Here is a 13,505-nt window from a genome sequence, read left to right as displayed (position 1 = left end):
ATCTCAGGAAACAAACTGAGGGTTGCTGGAGTGGTGGGGGGTGGGAGGGATGGGGTGGCTGGGTGATAGACATTGGGGAAGGTATATGCTATGGTGAGCACTGTGAATTGTGCAAGACTGTTGAATCACAGATCTATACCTCTGAAACAAATAATACAATATATGTTAAAAAAAAAAAGAAGAAGAAGATAGCAGGAGGGGAAGAATGAAGGGGGGACTAATCGGAGGGGGAGATGAACCATGAGAGACGATGGACTCTGAAAAATAAACTGAGGGTTCTAGAGGGGAGGGGGGTGGGAGGATGGGTTAGCCTGGTGGTGGGTATTAAAGAGGGCACGTTCTGCATGGAGCACTGGGTGTTATACACAAACAATGAATCATGGAATACTGCATCAAAAACTAATGATGTAATGTATGGTGATTAACATAACAATAAAAAAAATTTTCCTCTCCCAGCGCGCCTGGGTGGCTCAGTTGGGTTAAGCAACTGCCTTTGGCTCAGATCATGATCCCGGAGTCCCAGGATGGAGTCCTGCATTGGGCTTCCTGCTCAGCAGGGAGTCTGCTTTTCCCTCTAACCCTACCCCCTCTTGTGCTCTCGCTCTCTCAAATAAATAAAATAGAATCTTAAAAAAAAAATTTTTCCTCTCCCTCTGCCCCCCCACCCCCCATTAATGTGCACAGGCACACCCTCTCTCAAATAATTAATAGCAACACTAATCAAGCCCAGTATGTGTTTGGATTTTTTTTTTTTTTTTTAAGAGAAGGAAGGTGGGAAGGGGCAGAGGGAGAGAGAGAATCCTAAGCAGGCTCCACGCCAAGCATTGTACCTGATGTGGGGCTCCATCTCACGACCCCAAGGTCATGACCTGAGCCGAAATCAAGAGTTGGACCCTTAACTGACCGAGCCACCCAGGTTCCCCTAGCCCAATATGTGTTTTAAGTCCATGTTATAACATTTATATGTATATAACATTTAAGACCAACATGCATTTCCAAGATGACATTCTTGTGTACATAGTAAATAGAGCATCAGCATGTATTCAGTTTACATGAACAAAAGACTCCGGGATACACAGAATAAACCTAAGACATCCCTGATAGGTGTTGAAGAAATGGATCTAATGTGCAGAAGGAATGTCCGTTCCAATTTGTAGAGAATAGCTTTACCAGAGTAAGTTATGAAGTGTCTTTCTCCCTATTCCTCAATGTAATTATTCACTTTATCTTATTCTAGGAGTACACCATGCTGTGTCTGTTATGTGGCAAAGCTGAAGACTCTATCAGTATTCTCCCTGATGACCCTCGACAAATGACTCTGTTGTTCTAGGATCCTTCTGCAGTTCTGTAGTAACTATGTTGTATTGGTTCACAATACAGCAAGCCTCATGGTTTGTCTTACTTTGTTTATAATGGAAATTATTTTGCGTATTTTTTTCTGCTTAGACTTAACTATCCTTTGAAAGAAACCGTAATTAGGGGATTGTATTCTTCTGCTGAGGTCTTCTGCTAAAGTTCCCAGTTCACATCAGAATGAAGAATCTCTATTAGAAGTTACGTGGCTAGAAAATAAAACTAGAATGGGAGCATACCTAATGCCCAGGTCTTAGTTCCAATAAAAGGAACCAGGGCTCCTTGGAGAAATGATTGATTCTAGGACTGGGGCAGTAAATACACAAGATGAGCTTGGAGCATTTTGTGCCACAAGGAAAGTGCCAAAAAAAAAAAAAAAAAACCCAAAAAACCAAACCAAACCAAAACAAAAAACAAACCCATAAAACACAATGATTGGGAGTATGTCAAAGGGACAAAAGAGCCGACTGAAGGAGCTCCCAGTGACTGAAGCTGGAATGGTTTCAGCAACAAAATAAAGTAGTATTGAATTATAACCCAAACACTAAATATTCATGCGTCATTACTGATATAAATAAATGATTGAAAAAATAAATACAAAGACTGGAAGAATAGACATGCAGAAGAATTTCAAATAATATATGTAGATACTTCCCACTCCTTAAGGGTGGTTTATGCATAGCAGCTTCCTTCCAAAGAGTAGAGTGTGCCAAGGGAGAAAAGGGACTTTACAGTGGAAAAACCTGACAAACACTAGCTCAACCAAATGACCAAGATTAACATCCTCAATGATAACCCTATCGATAATAGCATGTACCCTTGATATGATGTGATGAAAGGGTACTTTACCTTTGTGGTCTTCCTCCCCCAAACCCATAACCCCAGTCTAATCATGAGAAAAACATCAGAGAAATCCCATTTGAGGGCCAGCTTACAAAATAACTGACAAGTACTCCTCAAAATTGTCAAGGCCATAAAGACAAGTCTGGGAAACTCACACAGCCAAAAAGAGTGTAAAGAGACGTGACAACTAAATGTAACGAAGTGTCCTAGGACAGAAGAAGGACATTGGGTTAAAACTAGCAAAATCTGAATAAAGTGTGGGCTTTAATCAATATATGTAAATAGGATGATTTCAACTGCTCCAAAGAAACCTTAGACTATCTCACCTTGTATAGTTGAAAGAACACTGGCTTGGGTATCGGAAACCCTGGCATTTAGTTCTCTCTGCCACTTGGTAGCAGTATAACCATCAAGCAAACATAACTCTCGTCTTTATTGTCCCATTTCTGTTAGGTTGGGCTAATAAAAATTTACTGTATTGTTAGAAGATCCAAATGAATAATGAATGTAAAATGCTTTAGAAAGCATATAAAGTACTGTATGCAATGAGATGGCTTTGGTTAGTTCTTCTAAGACCAAAACTTAAAGGGTCAGACATTAGAAACAAAATTGTTTCCTCTTCATATCTAAGAAATTTGGAAATTCTAAACTAAAGCTTTGCTTGTAAGGGAAAAAAGTGAGTAAAGTGTCCATCGTTGATAGCAGGGAAATTTTGTTATATAACAGGAATAATAATAATGCTGAGGTTTGGGGTGCCTCGATGGCTCAGTCGTTAAGTGTCTGCCTTCCGCATGGGTCATGATCCCAGGGTCCTGGGATCGAGCCCCGCATCGGGCTCCCTGCTCGGCGGGAAGCCTGCTTCTCCCTCTTCCACTCCCCCTGCTTGTGTTCCCTCTTTTGCTGTCTCTCTCTCTGTCAAATAAATAAATTAAAAAAAAAAATAATGCTGAGGTTTATTGAGTACTTACTATGTGCCCAGGCCTTTTTAAACGCTTACTTTATCCTCATTAACAACTCCAGGAAGTAGGTGCTATTGTTATCCCAATTTTGGAGCCAAAGAAACTAAAGCACAAAGAAGTTAAGGAACTTAAGGTCACACAACTAGTACGGTGACTTCATCTCAACACTGTTGTTCACGACATATGAAGTATAAGGGTCTGGCAAGGTGAGGAGGAAGTTGAGAATGTCAGCGACAACACTCTGAGGAATCTAGGCATGTCAGACCAAGATTTGTTATTCAGAAAAGTTAAGTCATCTGCTCCTTAGGGATCAGTTGTGTTATTCCTGGAAAATGTTTTCCACTTTTCTGCAAATCTATATCTGACCTGCTGAGGAAATCGTTTGGTGAAATGGATCCAGAAAGCAGAGAAAATGCTTCATTACTTTAAATAGCAGCACTAAGCCCATTATAGCCTCTGAATTGTCCCTTCTTGGAGTTTGCTAATGCTTCCAACTTAGTCATTTGGAGCTCAAGAGTATGATTTATAAGCCCCAACTGATATCTTCGTCTATTATAGACTGTATAATTATCTGTCTGTTTTGGACTATATATTACAAAACTTGAAACCTAAGATCCTATCCACATTTGTCATTATTAAACCAACTTTATGCTGTGTTTTGTGACACTTTATTTTCTAGAATTCTTCTATGGATCTAATCAAATAAAGACCTCTTGAACCCAGTTCTACTGAATCCAAATTTTTCTGTTCAAATAAAGGGGAGCCAGGCAAAAATATCAGTTTACTTTCCTTCCTGAGATACAAAAAAGAAAAGGAATCATCTATAGATGTAATTGGGAAAGTGGGCTTGTCCTGGCACCTCGTTCTTCGTCTACTTGCTCCATGATGTATAGATCCGGAGTCTGCATACTTAGGCTTTTGGAGTTAAAGCTCAGCATGTTTGTTTTGTTGTTTTAGCTGGCCCAGTCTTTCTCAAATGGTCTTGGCTTCTCCCAGTACTAATTAATTGATATATGATATATTGTGGGCACAACCAGATATGGTTCGTTACTTACAAGGAATTACTAAGAAGTGTATGTTCGCTGCTCTTTATCAAGAATTCTTTGATTCATTTTTTTTTTTTTTTGTGAGCAAGGTTAAGTTACTTCACTGAATTTGAGGCTCTCCGTTTTAGGTTGTGTGTTTCTTGACTGTAGTACAGTCTATTTTGAGGTACAGTATGGTTGGATAGAAGGGAAACCAAGAGACCTAGGTCTAAAATGAGCTTTGCCACCTTCTCGTGTTGGGACATTGAGCAGGTAACTTATATGCACCTCGGCTCTTCAGTGGAAAAATAGAAATAATCATGCCTCCCGCACAGAGTTTTTAAATCAAATGATGTAACGTAAGTGAAAATGTTTTTAAGTTGTGCAGTGCTGTGTACGGGCAGCTATCGGTGGTCTTTCTGAAGGAACTCGGAGGTAGAGGGAAATACTGTTGTGTTGTACTTAAAGAGTACAGGCTTCGGGGCGCCTGGCTGGCTCAGTCGGTTAAGCGTCTGACTCTTGATTGCAGCTCGGATCGTGATCTCAGGGTTGTGGGATCGAGCCCCATGTTGGGCTCTGTGCTTAGTGGGGCATCTGCTGGAGATTCTCTCCCTCTCCCTCTGCCTTACCCCCCCCCCAAATAAATAAATAAGTCTTAAAAAAAAAAAAGAGTACAGGCTTTATAGTCGACTGACCTGGGTTTAACTTTCAACTCTGCTACTTGGAGCCCTTTGTCCTTGGCACATGTCTTGTTCACTTACCTTTAAACAGAGGGAAAAATTCTTCATAGGGTCAGTATGAGAAGTAACCTAATATATATAAAGTACTTATGCAGTGGGTGAGTGTAGTAAATAATAAATGATAGTTTGGATGACAGTTGTGATGGTGATTATAAGAAATCAGATTTGAAATCACCAATTAGATTTTGGCTCAGTGCTTCTGAAACTAAGGAGGTATAGCGTGGGAACATAGTCATAGAAATAATAAATTTCAGTCTGTGTACCTTGGTTCCCTAAAATCATTTACCTCAAGCTTTATTATTATTTTTAAAAGATTTTATTTATCTGATAGAGACAGAGAGGGAACACAAGCAGGGGGAGTGGGAGAGGGAGAAGCAGGCTCCCCGCCGAGCAGGGAGCCCAATGTAGGGCTCAATGCGGGGCTCGATCCCAGGACTCTGGGACCATGACTTGAGCTGAAGGCAGATGCTTAACGACTGAGCCACTCAGGCGCCCCAACCTCAAGCTTTATTTTTTGTTAGAGCCCTCAGAGAAATGATTGTCTCTGTCCCTCCTCTAAATCGAGTGGCATTATCTCAGCTCTCTGGAAAAGCTTGTTGATGAGACACCTTCCTACTTCCTGAGTGCCCCTAGGGAAGTTTGATTAAAAGATTGAAAGTGGGTGATTATATTAAGCTTTGCCAAGTCTGTTTATGACCATAAGCTGATACTTCTGAGGATGTAAAGGGAGACAAACGAGATGAAGAATAAAGGAAACACTTCTCACTTCTCTTCATTTTAACAACAGCACAACCAAAGATTTAGTAAAAACGAATGTCCTCGTAAAAGAAGTTCCTCCAGTCCTGCCTTCCCTGTTCCCTCCTGAGCCAGACTGGTCAGGTCCCTTCTGAAGCATGTAGCGTTTTCCCTGCCCAAGTGAGGAGCCCTTTTCCTAGCATTATGGCCCTTGTTGACTCTCTGCAAAATCACTTAGACTGTTAATTCCCGATCCTTTGGGAATCTTTAAATAATTCCTTCAACTTGAGCCTCATGGGAAAGACCCAACACATCTACTGGCATATCAGCCCTCAATTGCCTGTGGCATAATGCCAACATCCAGGACAGCTGCTCTGTTACTAGACAAAGCAACAGCCTTTAGCACTATGGAGATGGTGAACAAATCATGCTAGCATCCAGTATGAATTCTGTATTTCATTTCTTCAGAGAAGTGATTTGTCTCTGCAGTTACTGCTCTAACATCAGTGCTTGGTCCTGCCCTCCAAAAACCATACCCCAGCTGTTGGCTTTAAGAGCAGGAATCTTGAAAGGCTTGAGTTTTCAAGAGTCAAGTTAAGGGTAGCCTTAATTTAGCAGAAGGCCCTGCAAAAGGGTGCCAGGGGATTCCCACTGTAATGCTCAGGTTACCCCTTTTGAAATAAAGCACCATGGAAGGCATGGCTTTAGTTGAAGGTCAGACAGTCTATTCCACATTGACTTCTCAGATGATGCAGGTGCTTGGAAAATAGTTATGGGAACACCACAGGAAAGGAATCTCCCCCTCCGCATTGGGGTTCGTAAGCAGTGTGTCCAGTTTGGAGAACTGTCCCTTCAGGGCTTCAGTGAGGAAAGTTAAAATGTTCCAACTAATGGTCAAAAAAGGAAAGGTGAAGTGGGCAGTTTCCAGGAAGAGGTTTGTGAGGCAAAGTGACAGGGCAGTGGCCTCTCAGCAGGTGTCTTTTCCAGAACATGATAGGACCTGGCCTTCGTGGTGTTGGTGCCTTTGGAGTCTGCCTGTACTTGCTGAGGAATCTGGGTCACCGTCCTTACAAAGCCAATTGGCAGAAACCTGTTCTCACAGAGAAGGGCTGTCCTGTTGGCAGGTTATGAATAGTCAGACTGTCTAAAGGGAGGCCCTTTTCCATTCCCACCCTCATGGAAGAAAAAATGAAATCAATCATTCATGCCTCCACTGATTTGTCTTGTGCCTGGATCCGTGAATATGTGAGTTTGAGAAAGACAAGGGTAGCATGTGAACTGTGAAAAGGAGGGAGTCGGTCTAGCAAAGGATCAAAAACAAATGTGACTCAGCAAGGTGACCAGGAAGATAAGTACTCTTTGTGTTCCCGGGAACTGCACCCTCCATACCCTTGCTGTCAGTTAAAGTTGACCAAATTTATGTCCCAGCAATAACTCAAAGTGCAGCTAGTGCTTGGCTGGCCCAGTACCTGCGGTGATAGTGACAGCTTCCTGGTTGGAGTCCTCTAACGAACCTCCCAGTACTCTCCGCTGAAAGGCCCGCTGTCTAGTCCTCTCCTTTACCTCACATTAGCACCTCCGAGCACCCCCCCCCATCCTCCGTTCTGGAGGAGCCATCAAGTAATAATACAATTCACACTTCCCGCCCCTCCACCCGCCACCACAGACCCTAGCCAGAACCTGCTCTCAACAGTCATTAGGGCGTCCCCCGATCAGAGCCTCCCTCTATCAAGCCTTTGTGTGCTGCCAGCTCTCTGTCCCACCTGTGACTTTGTACCATCCCTCTACCCTCCATCAAGGAAGAAGACACAGAGCTTGGCCGTTTGCCTACCTGCCCTTTATTGGACCCATCTAGCAGGCTGGCTCTAAGCCCTTCACACTTCTCAGACACCGCCCGTACGGTTTAGGAAGGTGCCATCATTCTGTGAAGGCCCAGAGCCACCCAAGTCTTGGAGCTCCAAGTAGAATCACCAACCAGAAGGTTGGGGGAAGGAAGGGAGACAGGGGGACTGGAAGGGCAAGGCTCTTCAGGGGAAAGCTTTGGTCCAGCAGTGTCTCCTGCAGGAGACCCTGACCCTAAGGAAAGATACCAGGGGCGGGATGGAGTAGATCCGCGTGCCGAGCAGCTCGTGTCTATATGGCAACTTTGAGGAGGCGTTTGATGTCAGGCTCAATGTTGATGGTCTGGAAGGTGCGGCTGTAGCGGCGGAAGGGCTCCCCCTCCGGCCCAATAAGGAACTTCTCAAAGTTCCAGGCCACATCCGAGCGGCGCACGGGGCTCCAAATGATGAACTTGGGATCGGTCATGAGGGAAAATGGGTCATCGTAAGGGTAGGGGAGCTTGTCCTTCAGGTAGGCGAAGACAGGATGCTCGTTCTGACCATTCACCTCACACTTTTGGACAAGGGTAAAGGTGGGCTGGAATCCACCCCCAGGGCGGACATACTTGAGACTGTTCAGGATCTCCTCATTCTGACAGTTCTCCTAGGGGAGGAAAAAGACAAAGAGCATGGAAGAGGGAAGGGGGAAATGAAGGATCCACAAAAATCTTTCACCCTCCCTTCCCAGGATCATTCTTTTCTGTGTAGCCTCCACCCTCCCCTGACTCTGTTCTTTCTTTTTCCTTCTTCACCACCTTTGCCTTACTCTTGACTTGGAGATTCCCCACTCACAGTTATTGTTTAATGGTTTGCTAGGCCATTCCTGAAAATTGTTGCAGTTCCTAGCGTGGCTGTTCTTACAGTGAATGATTTAGCACTTTCGACCTGCTGCTTCTCTCTCTAAACTGCCCTGAACAGTTCTTAGGGTATCTGTCTGAAACTTCAAGGAACCTTGAGTTCAGGGCAGTAGAAAGAAAGGAAAAGGCAGCTCAGGTGATGCCACCTAGAACTCTCTCTTCCATTGCCCACACGCACACTCACACATGTCCAGCCACAACCTTCTTTTCCCTCTGCCCTGATTTTGCCTCCGTTGCTTCTAATTACACGGGAGTGTTGAGTATAGCCTCTGTCTCAATTCTGCTCATTTCCTCAAGCTAAGGGTGAAATCGGGGACTAGAGGGATAGGATTTATAGCTTCTTGCTTTCATCTTGCCTTGTCCTAGATCTGAAGTGTAAGTAGGAGGAAGCTTTGATGAAGGAAGACCCCACCCAAGGAAGTCTGGCTTTCAGGTGCCACAAAGGCGAAGTAAGTTAGAGACGACAGTGGATGTACTCTAAATGGAATTGCTCAGTGACCAACAGGGATGAATTAAACAGGATAGTGTTTAGGGTTCTGGAACAGGCCAGGGGAAGGAAAGTTAAGTGTGTGATAAAGGTTGTGAATGTGTAGTTATCATTCCTTTGACTTCCAGACTGCTCTCCCAAGACTCCTCACACTCACTCACTGGACTCAGCTGTGAAGGCTTTAGCTCTGAGCCTGTTACGGGTCTTTCCCTGCCCCCTGCCATCCCTGTCCTATCCCCACTTGGCATTCTCCACCCCTGACAACCCCCAAAGGCCCATGGAAACCCTTATTTTCCACCCCTCCCCCTGGGTCTAAGAGTCAGATATCTCCCTGTGGGAGAAAATTCTTGCCTCTGACCTACTAGAACCAATCAGTACAGTCAGTTACAGGCCATCATGACATCTTGAGCCCAAAGGTGATCTCTATTAGACTCCTTATCTCTCAATGCAAATGACCGGCCGGCTACCGGTAATGGATTCCCTCCAGCCACTAGCTGGCCTGATGGTGTAAGGGTGGAGGTGCCTCTGGGGTTTCGCCGGTTCTCTCGCCCGCCCTGGCCAAGCCTAGAGACAGACTGACGGTGACAGCAGGGATGGTCTGGGCTTACGTTTGTCACAGCCAATGACACTTCGGCCTTCCTGCTGTCTCTCTGCTAACCAATTCCTTGCCTTCATGCCACTGTGAATTGAACTGAGGGGGTTATAATTAGAGGGTTCACTTGAGGACATTCTGTCTGCTGGTGCTGTTAAAATAATAAGTGAAAATAGAAGAATCCCTAAAAGAACTTGAGGTGTGTGGGCTGAAGATCTAGAACTTGACCCAGTAATCAGAGACAGAGATTTGATCCCCGTATGGGCCACACACACACACACACATACACACACACACACACCCCAAAAAAGGAAAAAATCAGAGATAGAGGGGTGCATGTGAGGCCCGGAGGAGATCCGAGCACGTTGCAAACCCTGAGCCTTCCACCAAAATCACTCTCCCCTCGGCTGATTTAAAACAAAGTCCTTCAACCTAAATAATACAGTTGCTTTTGCTTTCACTTGCATATTACTTTATATTTTTCAAGTTATTTTTGTGTATCTTACCCTCTGAACCTCACAATTATCCCATGAGATAAGTGGCATTGTCCCCCCATTTACAGATAAGGAAACTAAAACAGAGAAATCAAGGGACTCTTCTGAGGGCACAGAGCCACAGAATAGCAGAACCACGTCTAGCTGGAACTAAGGTCTCCCGGGTCAGTTCCATCCTAGTTTGATTGGTGATCTTCTATTTCCTCCACTCATCCACTCAGCGGGTATTTAACGAGCACTTTCTCCACAGTGGAGAGAAAAGCAGACCCGGTACCAGCCCTCATGGAGCATAATGGGAAGACGGTAGACAACAAAACCCCACCCTTGGTGCTGAAGCCCAGACAGAACCGTACGTCCTTCCTCTTGGTATTCACGTGTACCCAAGACCTAGATTAACAAAACATACCTACAATTCCAGACGCTCTGACACACACAGTCCCTCTCCCCCTCCCCTTAGCCGGCCAAAGCTTCGGCAGCCCACCTCCTTGGGTACACTACAAGGCACCCCTCACCTGATGTCCAAATTGGTTGCAAGGGAAGCCGAGAACCACCAGGCGCCTGGGAAAGCGGCATTGCAGCTCGTTGAGCTGGGTGAAGTCCCGGCTGGTCGTGCCTCAGAGCGAGGCCACGTTCTCAATCAGCACGGCCCTGCCTCGGAATGTGTTGAAATCTACCTTCTCCCCGTCCAGGCTGGTGGCACTGAGGTCGTAGAAGGACTTGGCTATGTAAGCCATGGTGAAGGGACACAGCGAGGCCTGCAGAGTGGCAGGAACCCACGTCAGGGTCTGTTATAGGGGTGGGGAGGAAGGAGGAGCCTGGAAGGACAGGAAGGATTTCACAATGGGGCTTTGAGTATCCCCAGGATGACTTAGCAAAAAACGGTCACCCACCTGTAGGTGCTATTTCAACAGGGAGGTGGCTCCTCCTATTTACAGACGCTGAACAAAGCCACCTACCTGCCCCACCCTGCTGGCAACCTGGGAAGGGCCAATTTGATATCTACGTACAAACATGAATAATTCACTACTTTCAGGAAACTAGAGCCCCAAAGGTCAAATGGGGAGGAAAAAAGGGAGGGAGGGATGCAGGATTGACTCCGACCAGCCCCAGCAAGTCGTTCTCACTTGGCACAGATGTGTATTGTCGGCTGAAGGCCAAGCTCTGATCTGCGCCACTGAGAGGTCAGGGTCTGCCAAGATCTGAAAGATGAGGAAGAGAATTGGGGGGCATGTCCCCTTAACTAGACCATAACCGAAATATACATATGACTGTGCACATAGTTTTCTTTGGCTGTTGTTTTCCACAAGCACACAATCAAAGGGATCCTTAGGAGGACAGTGTGATTTTTCTAGAAATAATGGCTTTCAGTGGCTCAGCGCGCCCCAGGCTGCAGAGATGAAGTTTGTCGTGATCAGTCTTTCGGTGAGTGATGTTACTTCCGCTGGAGAGGACCTTTGCCCTTGCCCCCCAAGGTGCCCTTGCATGGCACCGACTCCAGTACTATGGGTCCTGCACTCTGCCTCCACAGGCTCAGGAGGCTGCCGTCAGTCGGGGCCGGGGTGATGGTGAGGAGTCAGAGCAGGGGAGTAACTCCCAGGGCATGTGCCGCACCTGCCTCCTCTCAGACAAAGGCTCGGTCCCAAAGACTTCTCCTGGCAGGCTTGTGCTGCTCATTGCCCCCCCCCCCCTCCTCCACAAAGGGAGTGTGCAGGGAGTCAAAGCTGCTATGGTTCTAAACCCAGCCAAGCCGCCCAGGTTTTCAGCACCAGCCATGGAACGTACTGCGGGACAGCTGAGGACCTAAGGGAAGGCCTAGTGCTTCACTTCATTATTCCAAACACCACCAGCTCGATAAATCTGATTTAAAAAAAAAAAAAATGGCAGGATTTCTCCATCAGGAAGACTGGCAATCAGGCTTGACCTGGCTTGGGGATTTTGGGAGTGTTATTTCAATAACAATGCAACTGTTTATTAGAGAGTGTTTTCACAGGTACGCGTCCATTGGGAACTGTCTTCTAGAACGAAGAATAAGCAAGGCTTGGGAGCAGCTGGTATTGAGAATCTGATTTGCTGAGAAGATGGAGGAACTACTCACCAGGAAGTGCCCAGCTTTTCTGTCTTTTGTGGCCTGTTCCGTGGCTGTTCATAGCATGTGGGAACCCATGTCCCCACTGGCCGCTCCCTCAAAACCAGCCTCCCTTACTTGAGGGTGAATAGAATCTTTGGCCATTAAAAGAGGTGGCAGGAAATGCAAATGAAGTGTGTCCCCTGATTGGACTGGGTAGAGTTCCTAGAAACAGCCAATAAATGTCCCTACCAGGCCACTGAGTCAGAAGAACTTGGCCCTGACAGTGGGCTGAACTTCAGCGTGAACTTGCCAGACTCACCTGCATGCCAAGAGCTTCCCCAAGGACTCTCGGGCATCTGGACACTTCTTATTGGCTGCCCTTCTGGGGCCTCTGTCCAGGAAGACCATGGAAGTTCCTGAGCTGGGGGATCAAGTGGGGGTTCCCTCTTCCTCAGGGCCACACCATCCCTTTTCTCTAAGAACTTAGGACCCTCTGTCATGCAGGCTCTCGCCTTTCACGATTGAAAAAAACTGATGGGCTCTCTTAAAATACCTCTGTCTCCAACTTGACCTCAAACTAGCCCACTTTCCAGAAGCTTATTACTTTGGACATGAACTAACAGGTATGGGATTCCCACGGCTTTCCATAGGGACAGTTGTTCTGGAAACTGTGCTGCCTTAGTAGGCAAAAAGTCTAGGTAGGTGGTTCTCAACTCTAGCTACAAAGGAGAATTGCTTATGGAGATTTTTTTTTAAAGTACGGACGCTAAAGCTTTTCCCTCCAGAGATTTCAGTTTTGGTGTTTCCGGCCATGACTCTGCCACTGTTACCCGAGGCCCTCAGGCACATTTCCTTACCAGCTGAATTTGTGTAATCACCCTCCTTATCTCGCACAGATAGGAGTATTAGGATGGAAGAGATAAAGTATTGCAAGTTCTCCATAAACTGTAAAGTGCAGGTTAAGATCTTAGGCTACCATTGCGCCATCTTGTTTGACTCCTTCCTCCTTCATTCTATCCTGACTCCCATTTTCTGCCTCTTCCATCAGCTCTGTGCCCCAAAGGATAGTATTTTGCACCCCCAGGCCCCCGAGATTACAGTCTGCCTTGCTTCCCTGGAGTACCCGATCGCGGGGCTAGGACAAACTTCTGAAAGATTTAATCCCTCCTCATGACTTCAGGGAGACCTGTTACTGTTCCATCTCAGATAGAGGAGAACCTTCTTGGCTTTAAAGACTCCCTCAGACACAGGTATTCAGCACCCTCCCAGCGATGCAGGCTTCTTTCTGCACTTGTAGGCCCACCACAGAGCACTGGGGGCTTTGCTGGGGCTCCCCTGCAGGTGGTGTTGGGAAAGGTACAATAAGGAGGATGACGCTTTGCTGCTTCCATTGTCATCCTTCTGCTGTTGCTTTATAAGGTTCTGGAGCCTCTTCTCCCAGCACTGCCTCTCCCTCCCTCCTTAACTGCCAA

The 13,505-nt window shown here is 46.0% G+C and overlaps 2 protein-coding genes and 1 long non-coding RNA gene across 3 annotated transcripts in view; 2 read left to right on the top strand and 1 right to left on the bottom strand.

Annotated features, from left to right (window-relative positions):
• The window catches only part of CHURC1 (churchill domain containing 1), a 15,015-nt gene extending 11,138 nt beyond the window's left edge, over positions 1 to 3,877 (top strand). Inside the window, exon 4 of the mRNA XM_006738620.3 lies at positions 1,238 to 3,877. Coding sequence (XP_006738683.1) covers positions 1,238 to 1,330 — 93 coding nt within the window. The 3' untranslated portion in view covers positions 1,331 to 3,877. The remainder of the gene's footprint in view (positions 1 to 1,237) is intronic.
• A 3,593-nt stretch (positions 3,878 to 7,470) lies between these two features.
• On the bottom strand, positions 7,471 to 10,786 carry GPX2 (glutathione peroxidase 2). The gene is made up of 2 exons (XM_006738619.3): positions 10,478 to 10,786; positions 7,471 to 8,139 (listed from the first exon to the last, which is right to left on the bottom strand). Exons 1-2 carry the CDS (start codon positions 10,697 to 10,699, stop codon positions 7,789 to 7,791), a joined length of 573 nt encoding a protein of 190 aa, XP_006738682.2. The 5' UTR covers positions 10,700 to 10,786; the 3' UTR covers positions 7,471 to 7,788.
• Positions 9,289 to 12,220, top strand: LOC145723410 (uncharacterized). The gene is made up of 2 exons (XR_014148421.1): positions 9,289 to 10,129; positions 10,216 to 12,220. It is a non-coding gene; the product is annotated as an uncharacterized LOC145723410 (long non-coding RNA).
• Positions 12,221 to 13,505: the final 1,285 nt, after the last annotated feature.

Source organism: Leptonychotes weddellii, chromosome 9 (genome assembly GCF_054177405.1).
Source record: "Leptonychotes weddellii isolate Sample4059 chromosome 9, ASM5417740v2, whole genome shotgun sequence".
In the NCBI taxonomy this organism is placed as follows: Eukaryota; Metazoa; Chordata; class Mammalia; order Carnivora; family Phocidae; genus Leptonychotes; species Leptonychotes weddellii.
This window is presented reverse-complemented; position numbering and strand designations above follow the sequence as displayed.